The sequence below is a fragment of the Lissotriton helveticus genome, chromosome 3_1 (assembly GCF_964261635.1).
Source record: "Lissotriton helveticus chromosome 3_1, aLisHel1.1, whole genome shotgun sequence".
NCBI classification, from domain to species: Eukaryota; Metazoa; Chordata; class Amphibia; order Caudata; family Salamandridae; genus Lissotriton; species Lissotriton helveticus.
This window is the reverse complement of record NC_136061.1, coordinates 215,166,824-215,186,664: the sequence shown is the minus strand read 5'-3', so window position 1 is coordinate 215,186,664 and position 19,841 is coordinate 215,166,824. Positions and strand designations below refer to the sequence as shown.

Genomic DNA, 19,841 nt, shown 5'->3' with positions numbered 1-19,841 from the left:
TGAAACTCTTTCTTTCTTGGCAACCGAATAGGTTTCTTTATCGTAAGCAAGTAACAGCCAAATTGGCAATGCTGTTGTGCCTGGTTTCCTGCAGGCGGGTCTCGATCGTACGAGCCCTAGATATTTCTGCCAGAGTGTTTTTACCGGACGGAGTGTCCTTCACAGTAAGTAGAAGAACTAAATCCAACACAAGAGTTATTACTTATCCGGCTTTTCCAGATTCCCCTAAACTGTGTGTAGTGCAGTGCCTCCGTGCTTATGAAGAAATGAATGATGGTTCCCGCCCTGCGGGCGAAAGACAGCTTCTCACTGCATTATGTACACCGACAAAGCAGTTTCATCCCCAACAATTGCCAGGTGGGTGCGTGGGTAATACAGGAGGCGGGAATTCATACTAAGCAATTTGGTGCTCATTCAGTGCGAGGGGCGATGGCCTCTAAAGCTTTTGCCCTAGGGGCAAGATTAGAGGATCTGATGCGGGAGGCCGATTGGTCCTCAGATTCCACCTTTTGTGTTCAATTCTGTTTATTCCACCCCTGCAACAGGGCGTAAGCCTAAGAGTGACATGTACACAGCGATAAGCCTACAACCCTGCCAGGGCCGGCCGCGTCAAACACAATGCATGGTAACAGAGTAGAAACACACCGTCATGGAAACTGTATACACAGCGGTAAGCCTACAACCCAAAAAGGGCCGGCCGCGTAAGCTAGCACAAAGTGTACGCTGGGTAGTCACTTCCAATTATAGCTCGGCCTCAAGGGCCATAGAAACTCAAAGAACCAGAACTAATAGAACCATAGGACCATACAGGTCCAAACCTTAACTAATTGTCTGAAGGAGAGGCAGAGTATAGAAGAGACAGAGGAAAAGAGAGAAAGAGAAAGGTTGGACAGTAGAAGCGAGAGGGCCTAAGGGGGTATGAGCGTCACCTCGGACCCTGGGAGATAGCAGCGGCACCTATCCCAGGGCACACCCCATTCTCTGGGACTGCTATGGCAGGGGTCTGTTCGGCATTGGGGGGCCACGCATCCTCCACCAGACGCAGCGCCCGTAGTTTAGGGGGCATATGTCGCGCATGCTCAACTTTGCATAAATATTGCACCAGAGGTTGCCACACCTTGGTAAAGCGTGTGTCGCGAGCCTGCAGCCGAGCTGTAAGGAGCACCATTGTTATGACATGACAGAGGCGCACGAACCACGCCGCGACAGGTGGTGCTTCCGTTTTTCCCCAGTAAAGGGCAATGAGCTGTCTGGCCGCTCCCAGCATTTGAAGCGCTATGGTCCAGTCGCTCCTGGTTAGCGCTAGCAGGCCTGCCGGTTTGACCCCCAATAAAATTGTGCTAGTGGCATCAGGCAGAGGAAACCCCAGGACCCCCCTGATGTGGCTCTAGATTACCTTCCAGAAGAGTGTTATCGATGGGCAAGACCACCAGATGTGCAAAAAATCACCAGTCGCAGATCGGCACCTCCAGCACTCTGGAGAAGAGGTCGGAAACATTTTGTGGAGTCGTTGCGGCATATAATACCACTGGGTCATCATTTTATAAGCGTTCTCTTGTTGTGGAACGCTACGGTAAATTGTAGGTATGTCACGCCACAGTCGAAGCCATTGGACTGATGTGATGTCTGTACCCGAAATAGATTGCCAACGCTGCTGATACTTATGTGTAGGCGGCGTCTGAGGGTGCTGCAAAATGTGGTAAATTTTTGAGATCAGACCTTTTGATTCCCTGAAGTAGCGGGCTAATCTCTCAAACGGGGTGAAAGCGCGGGTAGCCCCCTGGTATGTCCCATCCGCCATTACCCAGTGCCTCAGTTGGGCATATTGCAATTCGGCGTCAGGGGGCAATCGGAAGTCCTCTCTGCAGTGCGCAAAGGATTTTAGGGCGCCTCCATCAAAGAGGTCTGTAACCACCCTACAGTTGCCCTGGGACCATCTACGGAAGGCCCTGGTACGGAAGGCCGGGAGAAACAACGGGTTCCCTTCAATTGGAGTGTGCGGCGAGGGAAAAGTGGTGAGGCCCCTACGTACCGCTACCCTGTCCCAAACCTCCAGCACCGTTTTCGTGGGCACTGCCATGTAGGCACTCGGGGAACGCCCGCCCTATGATTCCAAGCCAAATCCCAGATAGTCCGGCCAGTCACCGCTCTGTCCATATGTAGCCACCCCTTCTCACTCTCCGTAGTCCCCCATTCAATTATAAAGCGAAGATGGGCGGCCCAGTAGTACTCTACTAGATTGGGACACGCTAGTCCTCCCCGGTCTCGTGGCGCCAGAAGAATTGCCTGCGAGAAGCGAGGCCTCTTCCCCCCCCAGATGAAGTTAGTTAGGTCCCTCTGCAGACTTCTGATATTATGTAGTGGGATGGGGGTGGGAAGGCATTGAAATAGATATAGGATTTTGGGCAGGATGGACATCTTTATCGCATTGAGTCTACCCAACCAAGACGGTATAAGCGGCTTCCATCGCCGTAGGTCCTCCAGGACTGCTCGGCGACAGTCCCTCCAGTTGGCATGTGTCCAGCTGGATAGCGAAGGTGTCAGCTGCAAGCCCAGATAACGGATGTGTTGTGTCGTCCAGCTATAGGGGGCTATTCGTTCCAGGTGGGGAATTTCTGTCTTCGGGATGGTGAGGTTAAGCGCCCAGGACTTACTATGGTTAATTTTCAGGCCAGAGACCCGCTCAAAAAGGCAAAGCGTGGAGTGTACTGCCGGGAGGGACTCTCGGGGCTTAGTAAGTGTCAGGATGAGATCATCCGCAAAGAGTGCCACCTTATTGTCAAGGCCACCTATCGTGATACCATGGATGTCAGGGGCTCGACGGATCATGTCCGCCAGCGGCTCGATTGCCAGGGCAAATAATAAAGGCGAGAGCGGGCAGCCCTGCCTGGTTCCCCTCCCTATAGTAAACGGCTCCGTGAGCGGCCCATTCACTCTAATCCTGGCCCGTGGCGCAATATAAGGCGCCATAATCCTGGTGATCATTTTTGGGCCAAGCCCTATCCTATGGAAGACCGCGCGGAGAAAGGACCAATCTACCCGGTCGAACGCCTTTTCGGCGTCTAAGGAGAGAAGGCAAGCCGGGATCTGCCAATGATGGGCCTTGCCCACAAGGTGTGCCACTCTTCGCACATTGTCCGCCCCCTGTCGATCGCGAATAAAACCCACCTGATCGGGGTCGATCAGGCCCGGCATGTGAGGGTCCAGGCGCCTCGCCAGGAGCTTAGTGTATATTTTAAAGTCGGTGTTCCATAAGGCTATCGGGCGGTACGACGAGCACAGTGCGGGGTCCTTCCCAGGTTTCGGTATTAAAGCAATTTCGGCCAACCCCATGTCCGGGGACGGCCCCTGTTCGTCAGTGAAAGAATTAAACAACCGAAGAAGGTAGGGCCCTAGTTGGACTTGGAAAATGCGATAGAAGGATAACGGAAGGCCGTCGGGTCCCGGCATTTTCCCTAGGTGGAGCTCCTGGATAGCTGAGGTTATTTCCTCCTGCGAGATCGAACTCTCCAGAAGTTGCGCAAAGTGGGGGTGCAGCGTCGCCCCGCCATATCGTTCTAGCACTTCCCTCACAAGTTCGGGGGGTGGTTTCTCTTCCGAGTAAAGGGACGTATAGTAGTCCCTGAAAGCCTGGCACTTATCCCTCGCCGCAGCCACCCTTGTTCCATCCGGCAGCTGCACGTTCGCTATATGTGCTTTAGCAGCTTTAGCCCGCAATCTCCTCGCCAGTAACCTCCCCACCTTATCTCCACCCTCAAAGAATTTCTGTTTTAAGGCCACCAGGGATGTTTCCGCCCTATTGGTGCGCAGCATCCTGAGTTGCCCCTAAGGTTAGCTAAGCGCCTCCTCGTCTGCTGGGTGGAGTCGCCCTGGTTCTGTGCCTCCGCCTTCTTCAAGTCCTCCGTCAGTTTATCTTCCAAAACGCATGCCACTCGCGATCTCGCTATCGAAAGGGACGTAATATGCCCCCGTATGGTTGCCTTGAAGGCATCCCAGACCACCGGAAAGGGCGTCTCAGGCAAGTCGTTACGCTCAAAGTAGGAAACAATGGCTCCCCGGATGTCTTCGACATCCGCCGCATCCCGCAGGATACTAGGCGGCAGAAACCACTTACGTTCCGGGGGGGGGGGGGGGGGGGGGGGGCGGCCGCTGGGTCCTGCATGAGCAATTCTACATGAGCGTGGTCAGAAATTGAGATATCAGACATTTCGACCCCTATGACATCGCGGGAGAGATCATGGGACATAAACAGATAATCGATGCGAGAGTAGGAGCGATGAGCATGTGAGTAGTATGAGTACACCCGCTTGTCTGGAGAAAAGTACCGCCATGTGTCAAACAACCCCAGGTCCGCGATCTGCTTGCGTAACTCCGAGGACATTGCCCCAGCACCACTGAATGAACCCTCGCTCCGGTCTAACTTCGGGGTCCAGACCAGGTTTAGATCACCCCCCACAATAAGCGAGGATCCACCCTGCGGCACGTGGTCTCTCAAGAGGTCTCTGAGGTAGCGGTCCTCCGTCTGGTTGGGGGCATAAATGTTGCACAGAGTGAGGCAGCGACGCCCCACCTCAACACCCACTCTGAGAAAGCGCCAGTCGCCACTCCGAAAGGGTCTGCCCTCCCCCCGCCTAATGCCAGCTCTGCACAATATCGCCACTCCCGCTGTCTTTGTGTCTGTAGCAGCCCAAAACTGGAGAGGGTATCTAGGGTGCGCCATGCGCGCAGTATCAGCCTGCAGCAGGTGAGTCTCCTGTAGGAGTATGATGTCAGGGTTCTGATGAGTGAGGTAATGCCATACCTGCTTACGCTTATTAGGCGAGTTAAGGCCCTTTACATTGAGGGACAGAATCTTAAGAGGGCTAGGTGCAGTCACAGCCATACCGGGAGTAGGCATGAGTCATCTTCACTCCCACAACCGCCATCGCAATCGCACCACACATACCGCAGGCAAAGACCCGTAGCCATCCACTCCCCACCAAACACCAACACCCCCATCCCAGCCCCCCGCGGGAAGGAAAGGAAAGCAGAAAAGAGAGCAGCGAGAAACAAAGGAAAGAAGAGACAAAAAGAGAACTAGTGGCCTAGGAGGCCAGTCATCGAAACATAACAAGCACGGCCAACAGGGCCCAAGGTCTCTGACCCCATTATAGGGCATCCTGCACCCACAGGTTTGGACGCTCTCCGGGATGTCACTCCCTAGGGGGCAGACCATGGGGGTTGTGGCGGTCCCAAAAGACAAATGGACGAGGGGCTCCCACTGCCCCCGCAACCCATGTCCCTGGAGCCGGGGTAGGGAGCGAGAGGTCCCACCGCAATGCTACCCAAAGGGTCAAGCGTCAGCAAGGGCAGGGTCGCCACAGTAGGAGGTGAAAAGCAAGCGAGACATAATTCAGATTCTGCTCTGTCCCCTTCAAGAGACCGAATGTGGGCTATAATGTCCTGCTTGGCCTGGGTGTGTGAGCTTCCCTCCGCAGGGGGGGAGCGACGGTGTCGCTGTACCGTGGTCCAGTCCGGGCCGGCCGGCGTCCTCTTCCTGTTAGGGGGCCTAGCTGGGCACGCCGGAGGGGATGTCGACATGCGGAGAAGCTGCGCCGCCTCCGTGTAGGAGCGCACGACTCTGCGTTTGGACTCCCATTGGAATATAAGTGCAAAAGGATGACCCCACTGGTAGGCAATGTTCATACTGCGCGGCTTTTCAGTCACAGGGCGGAATGCTCGCCTCCGCTTCAAGGTGTTGGGCGCCAAGTCTTGGAAGATTTGAATCTTGTGGCCCTTATATCGCAGATCCGGTTGAGCCCACGCGCTTTTCCATATTGCCTTCATCTCCGTAAAAAAATTGACTCTGGTCAAGATGTCCGGCAAAAGTCCTTGTCTCCCCACAGGGGCTGCCACACGATGCGCCCGATCCAGAGTCGGGGGTGAGGCAGCCGCACCCCACAGACCTTGTGGAGAAGCTGCGCCACGTAGCCCATGATGTCTTCCCCTTCCTCTCCTAACGGTATTTCCCGGATGCGAAGGTTGTTGCGCCGGCTTCTATTCTCCAAGTCCTCCTGCTTAACTTGGAGCTCGATATTTTGCTCCTCGAGGGCCGCCAGGCGTTGCCAAAGAAGTTCCTGATCCTCCGTGCGCGTGTCCATTGTCCTCTCCAGCCCGTCCACTCGGTCCCAAGGTCCGTCACCTCCTCCCTAAGTTCAGTCACACAGGAATGCACCTCAGACCAAAGGGACCCTATCTCCAGTTTCAGCTCAGTCATAAAGGTGGTCATGAATGCTTGAGTGACCGGTGGCGAGTCCGTAGCAACACGTGAGGGGCCTTCACCGGCTGCAGGCGCCCCCGCTTTACCGCACATGGCCACTACTTTGTTGTCCTTGGGGGCCGCCGCCGGGTCCGCCTTACTTCCTTTATTGGAGCACGTCATAGCACCCCTCCAAGTAGGCAGGTCGAAGAAGTCGCGCCCCGGCTTGGGGAGCGGGTCAGGACACCGCAAGATAGGGATCAGCCACGCACCTGCACCGTAACTATGGGACACTCCGCTCGAGTGCAAGGCAGCACGCCAGCCAACGCCAGGGAGATGCAAGGCCCACTCCAGTTACCGCACTGACCAGAGCACCCAGAGGCCCGTGGAAGGGCGATAAGCAGGGCACACCCAGACCATCCGATGAATCCCCAGTTCAGTATCTGGGCCTCCCAAGGCCGGCCCTCGGCAAGCACAAAATGGTGGGCTCCGCCGTTCTCCCACCCTCACTCGCTGGACCAGCGCGGATCACCTCAGTGTCTCGGGATCCTAGCCACCTCCGTAGGACCCCCTGCAAGCCGACCGTCCACAACTCCTATTCAGCTGCGGCTCAGCGGGGGGGGCGTCGCTATGCGCCTCATCCAGTTACCTGCCCGGAGCACAGCTCTGTTCGTCCAGGGACGTGCCTCCACAGTCCATGCAGGAGATAGCGCTGGTCAGACCCCTTTGCCGCTTTGCCAAGGCGCCACTCACTCTGCAGGCAATCCTCCAGGCCCTCCGTCCGCCACGGGCCCTCTCAGCTCCCAATTTGCGGTCCGCAGCTCACAAAATGGCGGGCGCTGCAAACCCAGGACTCCTCCAATGCCACAGCGCACCCAGCGGGGATACCACCGGGGGCCTCTCGCCAGGACACCTCCCCTCCACTCCACTGCACAGGGAGGAATGTCGCCCCCACCGCAGGTAGGCCCAGGCGGCCAAAGCACCGCCGCCGGGTCCGGAGCACAGCAAGATGACGGGTCTCCCTCCCGGGACTCACAAACGGGCGCAGCCGCCTCTTCCCGTCAGCGTCTCACAGGTGGTGCAGAGGTGCGATCATAAGCATCTGCCAGCCAGGCCCGCCAGACAGGGCGACCCAGATATCCCCTTCAGCTTTCGGCTGCCAGAATACACCCTCCGGGATCGGGGGCGGGAGCCGTTACCGCCGGGCCACAAGATGGCGGGGCGCCGCTGACGGAGTTCAGCCCGGCTTCCCCGATGCCCTCCTTTCAGCCGCCGCTCGGACGGGCCGCCAGCCGGGCGCTGTCACACCGCGTATCCACACCTGCAAGCAGTCCGGGGGTGAGTGCAGGACCCCCCGAATCCGCTTAAATAGCATATATACAGGCCGATGGCAGCGGGAGCCCCGTCAGTGCACGTCCGCTCACATCGCCTCGCAAGCCACGCCCCCCCAGATTCCACCTTTAAGAGGTTTTATTTTAAGCCGGTGTTGGAGGTGGCAAGGCTAGTTGTCGACAAGCTTTGGACTGGCATAATCCGAAGCCTCCGGTCCTGCCATAGAATGAAAATGTGTCTAGCCTTCTTGCTGCTAAGTTTCAATTCTATTAAAGACTCGGAGGCAAGGATTATCCCTCCCAATGACTTCCAAGAAGTGGACCCGTAAGACTATAAGTAAATCATTCATGTGCTTTTTCAGCTTAGTTATGAGTGATGATGTACTGCACTGTTAGCTCTCTATGCGACATGTTCTGTTGGTTGAGGTTCTACCTCTGACACTGCCTCTTTTGCAGGAAACTACGGTCCCAAACAGGATGCGTGAAAACTAAACAACATGTGCTTTGTGCGAAGAAAGAGGAAGAGGAAACAGCAGGGGTGCATTATGGGAGCTGGTCAGAGTGCGGAAACAGACGAAGGACTCCCGATAAGACTCTTTGTTTTCCCAAGTGTTCATGGGAAATGTAGTTTTGTTATTGTTCGATGTTGCTGCTGTAAAGAATAAAAGCGAAGGAAGAAGGCATAATCTTCGCCTCCGAGTCCTTAATAGAATTGAAACTTACCAGCACGAAGGCTAGGCAAATTTTCATTCCACACAAATAAGTGAATTTTAATACTAAGCAAGGATCAGCAACCATCACTAACCCCTATCTAAAGGCGCTAATGGGGAGCTAATTCTTCGCATGAATTCATTCACAATGGCGGTCACCAAATGCCTCTAATAGCTGGTTTATAAACAATATTCATCAAACAAAGACTACTCTCCGAGTAGTATAGGTCCATACACTGCGGCAGCATTCTACAATATGTCTGCCTTCGAAGTAGAGCGGAATACTCAATCCCAGACCCCTGAGCCTACTCCAAGCTCTCCTCTACTAAGAATGAGTTGTAATCCCTATCTTAACAGGAGGCGGAGGTGAGGGGTTGTAAGCAATAATTCAGCCAAAGAACGTCAATTATTTTGTTTGCCAGCCCAGTAAGCTCCCAATCAAATGTTCTTCCACTGGGAAAAGACTCAGATCACCCTATTGGACTGAAATGTGGTTGAGGGAGAGTGAGCTGGACATTATTTCTTCTGTGACTGCCTGTAACCCCTTCCCTGGTCCAGGGCCCGCTGGCAGTATGTGGAAGAATTTCACAGCAAAAGAAAAGAGCACATACCTGAAGATGCAAAAGAAATGAGAGTTAGAGTTTATTATTTCAGTCAGTTTTTGGAGAGCAGGTACAGGCTTCTGCAGACACCTGGGTGGATAACAACGTGGCTATAAGACATGTAGCATGAAGAGTTATTGACAGAATGCCAAGGTACAGTACCATAAAAAGTAACTTTCCCCCCGGTAAGTAAGTGCAAACAATGGATGTTTTAGGTGTGAACAAACTGAAGTATACCTGGAAATATAAAGTGCATTCAAGTAAACTATATGAACAGTACAATAAAGTGTATTAACTTCATTGTCGTGATTGTAATTCAGAGCAGAAAGAAGCAGATCCATAAGGTAGGTGGGAAGTTTTGAGTAGTTCCTGCACCTCAGAGATAAAGGGAGAATGACATATGGGTTAAAGTACCAAATTCAGCTGGGTGTTCACCTGATATTATCTGATGATTTCTGGAACCAGTATTCCTGTTTTAATTCAACAGGCAAGACTGAACCGCCCAAACTACAATGGTTGGGAAAGTTGACTGCCCTCTTTAGTCTGGTGTTCAGTTGCTATATCGCGCCAAAATAGCGGTTCCAAACTATGTTATGGTGGAAATGTGTTTATGTCACAAAACCACGTTTTCTATAACGCATTGTCTGCTAGGAAAAGCTCAAAGTGTGGTAGCATGAGAGCTGCAGGTCAGTGTACAAAGCCAATGACAAATTTCAGTGTTACTGGTTTAAAGTATTGCAACTGCAAACTTAGGCTGATACTAGAACATAGCTACATCAAAAGTGCTTCACTCTCCAGTTGTTACCTCCATCCATTGGTTGAACCCGTGCATTTGCCTGCTTTTGCCAATACCATTCACTTGTATATTTAGGTACCCAGAAACAAGTAGACTTTTCATTGTTCCAGTCACATAAAAGTACTAAAGATGTAACCAAAAATATGCATGGAATACCTAATTATCTGCGGCTGTTGGGTCACGTGGCAATACGTCCATCAAGCGTTTCAACCCGTATTATCTTGCATCGGGTGCAGCTCTAAGGGTAATATCAGCGCTATTCCGATTTACGGTCAAATTGTGTTTATTCCCTTATGAACCCGCCTTCATAAACATTTTATATACGCCGATATACGGCTGGAATTATGACATTACAGGCATGTAAACAATATTGTGACATATGTAAATATATCCTCTTGAATATTGTATTGTATAAACTGTGTCAGGGACAGATTTGTGGCATTTTTAAACTCTGGCCTTATGCAAATCTACATGAATTCACCATGCTAAGATGGCCTTCCTCTTATTTGCATTTTGTTAAGTCTCCTAGTCGTCATCGAGTGTGTTAGGAAGGTGACGTAAAATAGTTTAAATGGCGTCCTCGCAGTGTGTACAGTTGACACTGACGAAGGGTAATCTGAAACGCGTCTGTCGAAGGCTGCTGACGGCTGAATAAAGATCTTACACGCCATCCCAGTGGAGGGCTTGACTTCTTTTGCGAAGAAAGGGAAGTTGCTGTACCATTCATGTGTATGTGGGGCACCACCATGGAAAGCACCCGCCTATGAGTGCACTAGCCCTTGGTGCGAGTGGAGCTTGGAATACCTAATTACTCTTACTGTCTGGTAACCTGTCATCTATTACTTTTGAATAGTACCTTAAATACCATGTATTCTGGAGTGACCCTGACTTCTCAGAACCAGGAGTTTCCCTAAACTGAATAACCAACAAATCTATTGAATGAAGTGTGCTAGACTGGGGATACTGTAAACCGGATGTATGACGTTACAACGCATGCTTTTACAACGCCTACCTTTACATCGCAAGTTTTACAACGCATACCATTACAACGCATAATGCTTTTGGGCGCTGGATAGTGAATAGTTTAATTTACTATTCCAACTCCAGTCCCCGTGGATAGTAGGGAAGGTGTTGGATAGTACATTAAACCTATTCCCTATCCTAGAGCGCCCCCCAGCGCTATGCGTTGTAATGGTTTGCGTTGTAAAAGTTGCGTTGTAATGGTAGTTCGTTGTAAAAGTTTAGTTGTAAAGGCTGTATACCCTGTAAACCCCGTCTAATAAAGTGCTTACTAAATTGATTGATTTTTTGATTGATGTACTCAATGAAACTCAAGGACCGGAACAGCCGTTGGGAACATTGACACTGGCCTGGGGATGCAGTGTAGGTCAAGATTAATGGGTGGGTATTTGAAGTGGATGTTTGAAGTCTTTTGAGACGTAAGGTGCTTCTCTGTCTTTCTTATAATATCTGGAGGCTACGCTTCATAATAGTAAGACAACAGCTGCATTCGCAGGCCAACTGAGCCTGTGACTTACCGAGCCAGTGACTTACCAAGCAGGTGAGGGTTTGTGTGGTCTGTTTGTTATTTGAGGAATGTCTGTCAAACAAAGGTAGGAGAGATTCATAAACGTTTTTTGACCAAGTGGAATATCTTCAATGTTGTCATGAATACTCGGTATGGTTTCTCTCCAGACTGGTGTCTTGTGGCAAAAGTTGAGGTTTCTGGAACTTGGCAAGTTATGAGGGTGACATTGACAGACTATAATGGCTTAGTCCATCTCAAATACAAAACAGCTGAGATAACAGTTGTTCTGTCTTTAGTTGGAAATCTGTTGTAGGCACTGGTGCAGCGGTTTCAGTAACTGGTGAATGACTTTAATGACTGAGTTTACGAGAAGTTTCAAAGGACATTGACCAATTAAGATTAGAGAAATAGTTTAAAAAACAGGCAGTGTGTGGTAAGAGGGCCAGCTTCAACCTGGTATCAGTTTATGTTTCATTGTGACCTAGTTTGTGTTTTTTTTTTGCTACTGGAACTTTATTTATTTTTTATTTATTTTATGTTATTTGTAGAGCGCAACACTCATCCCAGGGGATATCCAGGCGCTGACAACCAAATTTGCTGATAATTCTGCAGGGCTGTTGCTTAGAGTTTAGGGAATAGATGTGTTTTCATTTTTTTCCGAAATTGGAGGTAGTTAGGGGTGAGTCGTAGGTCCTGGGGGAGCTCATTCCACCTCTTGGCTGCTAAATAGGAGAATGATCGTCCTCCTGTCCTTACTTTATTAATACGCCTTGTTCTGGCAAGGGCTGATTGAAGCGACCGCAAATTCCTTGTGGGAAAATAGAATTCAATCTTCTCCTGAAGTACTCTGGGGCCTGTTTTGTGAAGAGCTTTGTGAGCATGGCTAAGTAGTTTGAATACTGCCCTTTGGCGCATTGATAACCAATGCAGTTTCTTCAAACAAGTTGAGGCAGGGTCAAACTTCCCCTTATTGCAGACAAGTTTTGCAGCTGCATTTTGCAGCACCTGTAGTCGTGTAAATAGGTGCTCATTCATGCCTACAAATAGTGCATTCCCATAGTCCAACAGACTGACCAGCAAGGCTTGCGTCACAGATCGTCTGCAGTCCAGTGGTATCCAGGGAAAAAGTCTGGCCAGAAGTTTCAAGGTAGAAAAACCTTTGCCACAGAGGGACCGACCGCACATGTTCCTTCATGGTCAGGGCGTCATCCATAATGATGCCCAGGTTTTTTGTGTGTTGTTTAGGGCTTGGTGCATTGCCTAGAGTGGGTGGCCACCAGGTAGCATGCCACACTCATTTGGCACCACCAAACAGTAGGATTTCCGATTTTTCTGCATTCAGCTTTAAGCAGTGTGTGTGCATCCATTGGGCCATCTCAGAGAGACAGTTGTGTAGCTTTGATTTATTAATGTCAGGTTTTTCGTCCAGGGCCACCATTAGTTGCGTGTCATCCGCATAGGAGCAGATGCCAATGCCCCACTTCCTACCAATTTTAGCCAATGATGAAATATAGACATTGAATAGGGTGGGACTTAGTGATGCCCCCTGCGGGACACCACAACCAATGGGCTGGGTTTAGATTGAAATTGACCGAGATGCACTGATTGTGTTCGGTTGCTTAAGAATGAGCGTAGCCAGCTCAGTGCGTTAGAATGGATCCCTTTTCCGTAAAGGATATTTATCAGGCTATCATGAGAGACCGTGTCGAACGCTGCCGACAGGTCCAACAATATCAGAGCGACTGTCCCTCCTTGGTCAGTGCATAATCTGATACTGTCCGACACTGCCAGCAGCGTTGCCTCAGTGCTGCTGTTTACTCTGAATCCAGTCTGAGATGGATCGAGAAGATGATTTGGTTCCAAATACTTGGTCAGCTGCCCATTTACCAGTTTCTCTATGACCTTGAAAAGGTAGGGGAGCTGGGAAATGGGACGATAATTTTCAGGATTGAGGAATTCCGTTCCTGCTTTTTCTAGGAGGGGGATTACTGAGGCATATTTCCATATATCGGGAAAGATGGCAGTTCTTAGGGATTTGTTGAAGAGCTGAGTAATCAATGAGCAAAGCGTGGGGGCAATCTGCGCGAAAATGAAGTGGGGACAGGGGTCTAACGGGGACCCAGATTTCACTGTGCTCATTGCCTTCAGGAGCTCGTTGTCTGTGACGGGGGTAAAGTTACCCATAGCTTCCGGATGGGGAGGTAAAAGAACCTTATTTATTGTATTAATTTTACTATGGGAACTGAAAGTGGTGTAGATCTTGCTTATTTTTTCAGTGAAGAATCCACTGATTCTGTCGCAGGCCTCTACTGAGGTGGTTAGACTTTGGGCCATTCTAGACGGCTTGCTGAGTTCTTTAACAATTCTAAAAAGTTCTTTAGCCGAGTTGCAGCTCTAGTTGATATGCAGGGAATAGTACGTTTGTTTTGTGGTTTTTATGGCGAGATTATAGGATCTAAGTTTGGACTTATATCTTAATTTGTTTACTTCATTTTTGTACAGCCTCCATTGATGTTCAAATTTCTGACAGTCCCTTTTAAGACTTTTAAGTTGTGGGGTATACCATTTTTCCGTATGGGGCCGTTTCCGAGATTTCCGAATAGGGGCCAGTTTATCCAGTGTTCGGTGAATCTCTGTTTTAAGGGTGGCTGCATCTGTACATACTGTGGTGTCAACTGAGATCTCTATTTTAGCGCCTAGGAAGTGTGTTGCGAAAGTGGATTCAGTGACAAACCTCCACGCTCGGTTTGATGGAGTTCCCTGGGTTTAGTTGGTTTGGCAGATATGCCCAGCGTGAAGACTATGAGAGAATGATCTGTCCAGAGTAGTGGCTTGATCTCATGAATGTCTGTAGCTTCAATGTTGGAAAAGAGTAGGTCAAGCGTATGACCAGCTATATGGGTTGGTCCTTCTATCCACTGTTTAAGATTGAGAATCTGCATGTCACACTCCAGTTGAGAGACAGCTGGATTGTCTTTTTTCTCATAGTGTATGTTGAAATCTCCAATAACCAAATAGTTTTTATATTTTAGGCAGGTTGGAAGGAGTTGAGTAAGTAATTTAGTGCTGAGGTTGACTTAGTGGCCTGGGGGGTTGTAAATTACTGCTCCTGCTAGGATAATGAGGCCTTCATGGAGTAGTTGGAAGGGGAGAATTTGATGTTCGTTGCAAGAGATTGCTTGCATCGGAAAACAAGTCAGATAGTCTTTAAATATGATAGCCACTACCCCTCCCCTGCTTCCAACTCTGTCTTGTTTAATGATTTTATAATTACTGGGTAATGCATTGGCCAGATCTGGAGAATTTGCATCATTCAGCCAAGTTTCGGTTATAAAAACCAAATCAGGTTTCTTTTCGTTCAAGAGGTCCCAAATATCGATGGCATGCTTAGAGAGGGATCTAGCGTTAAAATATAGGCAGAGCAGTTTCGGGTGATCACGAGTATCCCTGCTGCCTGACTGATATTGTCCCATGCTTGACCATTTGCAAGCGCGGCAGAAAATTGGGCCATGTGAGAGTCCGGGGCAAGCTGAAACACACTGTGCGACGTTGTTACATGAGTTGTGTGCATATGCCAGCAGCTCATTACGTGAATACCTAATGGCCATGTGTGGAGCTGGAGTGCCACCAACAGGGGTTCTGGCCCCTGGCCCCGGCCGGTCGCAGACGGGCTTGCCTTCGGCGCGCCCGCTGCGTGTCCTTTGGCACATCGAGTTAAGTACCGAGAAGCGCTGGCTCCTGGCTCCGCCCTCCCGCTCACAGGAGATACACCGTGATTGGTCTGCTTACTTCCTGTTTGCTCTCCACTCAATCGGCACTCAGCCGCGGTGGACCAGAGCTCAGGAATCGGCAGCCAGAAGACACGGTAGGAAGAAGCAGCCTAATTTGCTGCCTTCCTTTTACCAATTAAAAACACAGAAACGGACTGTTTTTTAAAAACGTGATACAAGTGTGGCAGAATCATAAACAATGTGCAAATAGGCAAGGTTAAAATTCAGCAGGGGTATTGTGCAAATAGGCGATCTTAGAGTATGGTAATTGGCGTTATATCGCAGCGTCCAGCAGCAGCAGCCTTACCAGTGGTATGCTGTGCGTCCGCTAGCACATCGAGTTAAGTAGCGAGTCGCGCGGTCTCCTCGCTCCGCCCTCCCGCTCACAGGAGATACGTTTTGATGACGTTTTGAGACTCTGACACTGGTACATTTATTTTGTGTCTTACCGCCGCCTCAATAAAAGTTCTTCAATCTAACTGAAGTGTGTTTAATACTCCTTAGCACACGTTAGGTATTTACAGTTTCAACAGTATACTTGTGTTTCCACCATTCATCAATCATACAATCACAAAAAGAATTTTTTCAGTTCCTCTTCATTCAGGGTTGTCGTTTGTTGTTATTTTATTTCCGGAGATGTTACAGCCGACACGTGTTTCGTCGTTATGGGGATGTAACCCACGACTTTTTCAAGGCTATTCTCCTGAATATTGTTCTTTTTTTGATGAGGTGATAATTCCAACCCTCAAGGGGGTTCTGTTTGGGGACCTCGTACGTTATAGGCGATTTAAACCCAGTTGTGACCAGAATCTCGGTTATCAGCATAGACAGCTTTTCCGCTGTGATTTTATCGATCAGACGTCCGTCCCCACTGCCGTATCTGATGCGCAGTGTTTACTTCTCTGTTTTGGCGCCAAAACAGAGAAGTAAACACTGCGCCTCAGATACGGCAGAACAATATTCAGGAGAATAGCCTTGAAAAAGTCGTGGGTTACATCCCCATAATGACGAAACACGTGTCGGCTGTAACATCTCCGGAAATAAAATAACAACAAACGACAACCCTGAATGAAGAGGAACTGAAAAAATTCTTTTTGTGATTGTATGATTGATGAATGGTGGAAACACAAGTATACCGTTGAAACAAACTGTAAATACCCAACGTGTGCTAAGGAGTATTAAGTATCTTGTGGCTCTTGCCAAACTAGAAGAGGGTATGTGGTTCTCTTCTCCTTATAGCACCGTACTTATATTGTAAAAACAGGGACCATAAACTATCAGGTGAATTTTCCTCTGTGGCGCCGAATCCTAGTCAAGTACCACTAGTCGAGCACAGGTAACTGAAGTGTGGGTTGCTGGACATCATCATCTTAACTGACATTTCTGTGACCAGAAAGATTATGTATTATCTGTGATATGGACTTACAAAAAACAGCTGAACTTTTTGTATTGATGGCTAGGCTCACTGTAATGCTAATGGAACGAAACGGCAAGCCTTAGCTGATGATGGGGTAGGTGAAACTCTTAAGCAAGGCTGAGATTTGATCAGAAACCAAAGAGTATTTCTGTAGATTCCTGTGAGAAATAGGTCACACTAATAACAGTAAAAACGTAGTTGCTGAAATGGTGGTATGTCTGAAAATCAAACTTCCACCCCACAGACAACCTTCCTTGGCATTTTACAGAATGTGACAATTTTAATCTTTTTGCACCATCCTCAGAAAGTACTTAGCAAACAAGTCTAGCTTGCTTAGGAGTAATGACTTGAGTTGATATGGTTTTAAGTAGATGCTGGTTCAATGAGAATAGGTTTCTGTTGGAAACCTATCAAATAAATTTCAGGACAATAAAATATATGTCTATTTTTAGGCCTGACAATGTTTAGTGTAGCTTAGGTGGTAGTGATCAGGATTGCCATTTTGCAAATTGAGAAATGTGAACTTTAGAACAGTTTAATTTAATAGCTTAGTGCAGCGAGAAATTGGCTTAATTTGTGTTGGGTTATTTAAATTGTTTTAGATAGCATTAATGAAGGTAAATTAAAATAATCTGTATCTAGGTTTAGAATTAATTGGGCTGCCTTTAGTTGGGTTTAAAGGAGAAAGGTTTTGGGTGGAATATACATAGCTGGCCTGCTCATCTTTAATGAGCAGGATTTGGATGGGTTATGCTGTTTGCAGACATAAACTTTGGATTAGTTAGATACCTTTTTAAAGATTTGAAGAATGAAAGTATATGGCAGTGGGAACAGTTCAACTAAGTGAGAGTCAATGACCGAAGTACTTGCTTCAGAGTATCACTGTATTAGAGTTTACATCTTGAGGCTAACGTTTGCCATAGGAATGGCAGGTCGTGTTCTACACAAACCAAACCAGATAATCTATCACTGTTCCATTATTAGCAGTAAAAAATGCTCTATATTGAAGAAGCAAATAATAATAGTGTATGGGTCTTTTGCCTAATTTTTGAGTCTACGTAAGAGAGGAGATATTTGATAATGGGCTCTACATTTTTTGAACTACTATAAGTCCTGTAAGCGGATGTAAATGGAGTGCCTAAGCAGGGGGATTTGTTCAGTATAACTTCAATAGGATTGGAGAGCAATTAAGTATTAATCCAATTGAAAAGCAGAGACTTTGGGGGAATATAGCAGATACACATTCCTAAATTACCCAGTAAGATTGTTTGTTATTAATATATTAAATATTTTCACTCATCCTGGTTTCATGAGGAAATATTCATTATTGTTCCTAGCCAACAAGGTAATACCTCAAAACGTCTTTTTTTCCTTTTCAATTTATTACTTAAAAATGTGCAAAAACTCGATATTCAGAAAAAGTCCAAAAACTGTGAAATATATGATAGGAAGGGATCCTGAAAACATGACAGAACATGGGGGAAAAGTGAAGAAAGAGTATCAATGGGTGGGGGTCATACTAATGACTACAAAGGGGAGGCAAAAAAAACAATACAGATCCAAAAGAGGCTGTGGGAACAGTTAAAAACATAGAAGGAAAGGGAACAGAAAAAAAGAGCATGGGTGGTCACTCCAGAAGGAAAAAAGGTAAGTACAAAAATAAATGAAATGGGTGAAGGAAAATGGGGGACGACGAGGGGGAAAACAGATTTGTTAAAAAAAAGAGAAACAAAGACAGAGAGAAGTAAAACATTGAGAAGAAAGATATTCGAATTGAAAATGTACAGTCAACATAAAAACGCCCAGGAGTTGCCAAGTGTTAATGTAGAGAAAACATTTATACCCAGTACGTGCCTCCAAATATGCCACCATACCTCTCTCTCCTCACAAGTTATTGCTTACCTCATTCCTGTCAGGTACTGTGAAATAAAAAATCATTTTACAAAACCCACCAAAGAACGGGTGACTTTCCTGACGACTATTGTCAGTTCATCTCTACATTTTCCTGAACTGACCATCGCATTTCCTGGTCTATGTGACAGAGGGAGACACCTCATACCAACACAGAAATAGTGTTGGACTGTGATGAGATGCTTTGAATAAGTGAGGACGGGAACCAGATTGGTTGTCAACATAACTATTAATGATAAACTTGGGCAACAACTAAAGTAGCATGTTGTCACTTCATTGTTTCAGACATTAGAAATGCGTGTACCATCTTCTATTCAAGTTCTTTACTGTTTATGACATTTTCCATATTCTTTCTCATGCCAACCATGCACACAAGCTTGTCTTGGATTTTCTTGTTCTAAATAAGATTCGTGCCCCCAAAATAAATTTGTAAAAAAATTAGGTTTCTCAATTTGAATCGCGTTGTCGGCACTCCTTCATACATCTTTCTGCATAAAGTGGACTAGAGTCAAATGGTGAACCACAGAAAAATAATCCACAACCCACCATGATGGAGTGGGACATGCCCGCTCATTACTCAGCCTTGTCCTGCCAGAGCTGGTTGTGGTAAGTTTTTCCATAGAAGCCACATGAGGTTCCACCTTGACAAGAGTTGTTCCCCATATTACTTCAGTTCCTTTCCATTTGCCACTCCCCCATTTTACAGCGCAAATTTCAGTCTTTGGAGGCGGAGTGGGCAAGGAAAGATAGATAGCCTCCATTCTGTGGGGTCACTGTGGCCCCTCCTCACATAACAGTGCATCGGTTGCGGCGTAGTGCCCCCTGAAAGCGGATGGCTGTGTGTACATGCTTGCAGCGAGCACAGCCAACACTCTTGAGCAGTTCACTGAAGAGCAGCAGTATGTGCCAGTTGTACTTGGCCGAGCACTCGATGTAGCCGCATTTCCAGGTTTTCTTCACCAGGTTGGATACGTTCCATCGAGGGATCACACGGCCCTTCTGCAGGTCTCGCTTGTTGCCCACGATGATGATGGGAGTTTCTGTGGTTCCAATAACCCTGGTATTACAGAAAGATGCAGCGGGGCATAGATCATGCAAAATATGAAAAATAATTGAAAAGGAGAAAAAAGAAAGCAATTTGAGAGAGAAATAAAAAGCATGAGAAGATTAGTAACCAGTAAAAGATGGATGAAAAGTGGGTGCGAAATGTAAAGAAGATGTGAAAGTGGACAAAGATTAAGCAGACAGAGAAAATAATGGGATGGAGGGGGAAGAGTTTGAATATGAAAAAGTATATTGGAGTATATTTTAATGATGAATGTTATGAGTAGACGAAACAATTTATTTTGAGAGAGATAAATAGGTTGAAGTAGGTGAACAAGAAGAAAGGGACAGAGAGAAGAGCAAGGCATTAGGGGTAGCCATGGTTGATGTGAAATATAAAAGAACGTTGCTGACATCAATGGATGGATAAAAAAAGCGTGGCAAGAGTGATTTGTGGCCAGAGGGAGCAATAATACAACAAGAAAGATAAAAGA

At 47.8% G+C, this 19,841-nt stretch overlaps 1 protein-coding gene across 2 annotated transcripts in view; it reads right to left on the bottom strand.

Moving 5' to 3' along the window:
• Window positions 1-19,841, bottom strand: part of RASL10B (RAS like family 10 member B) — an 865,262-nt gene that overhangs the window by 379,415 nt on the left and 466,006 nt on the right. The window contains exon 4 of one of the 2 annotated variants that reach the window (XM_078679618.1): window positions 17,738-19,360. The exons of the other annotated variant lie outside the window; for it this stretch is intronic. Coding sequence (XP_078535744.1) covers window positions 19,090-19,360 — 271 coding nt within the window. The 3' untranslated portion in view covers window positions 17,738-19,089. Of the gene's footprint in view, window positions 1-17,737; window positions 19,361-19,841 lie in introns of those variants that run through there. 2 annotated transcript variants of the gene reach the window in all.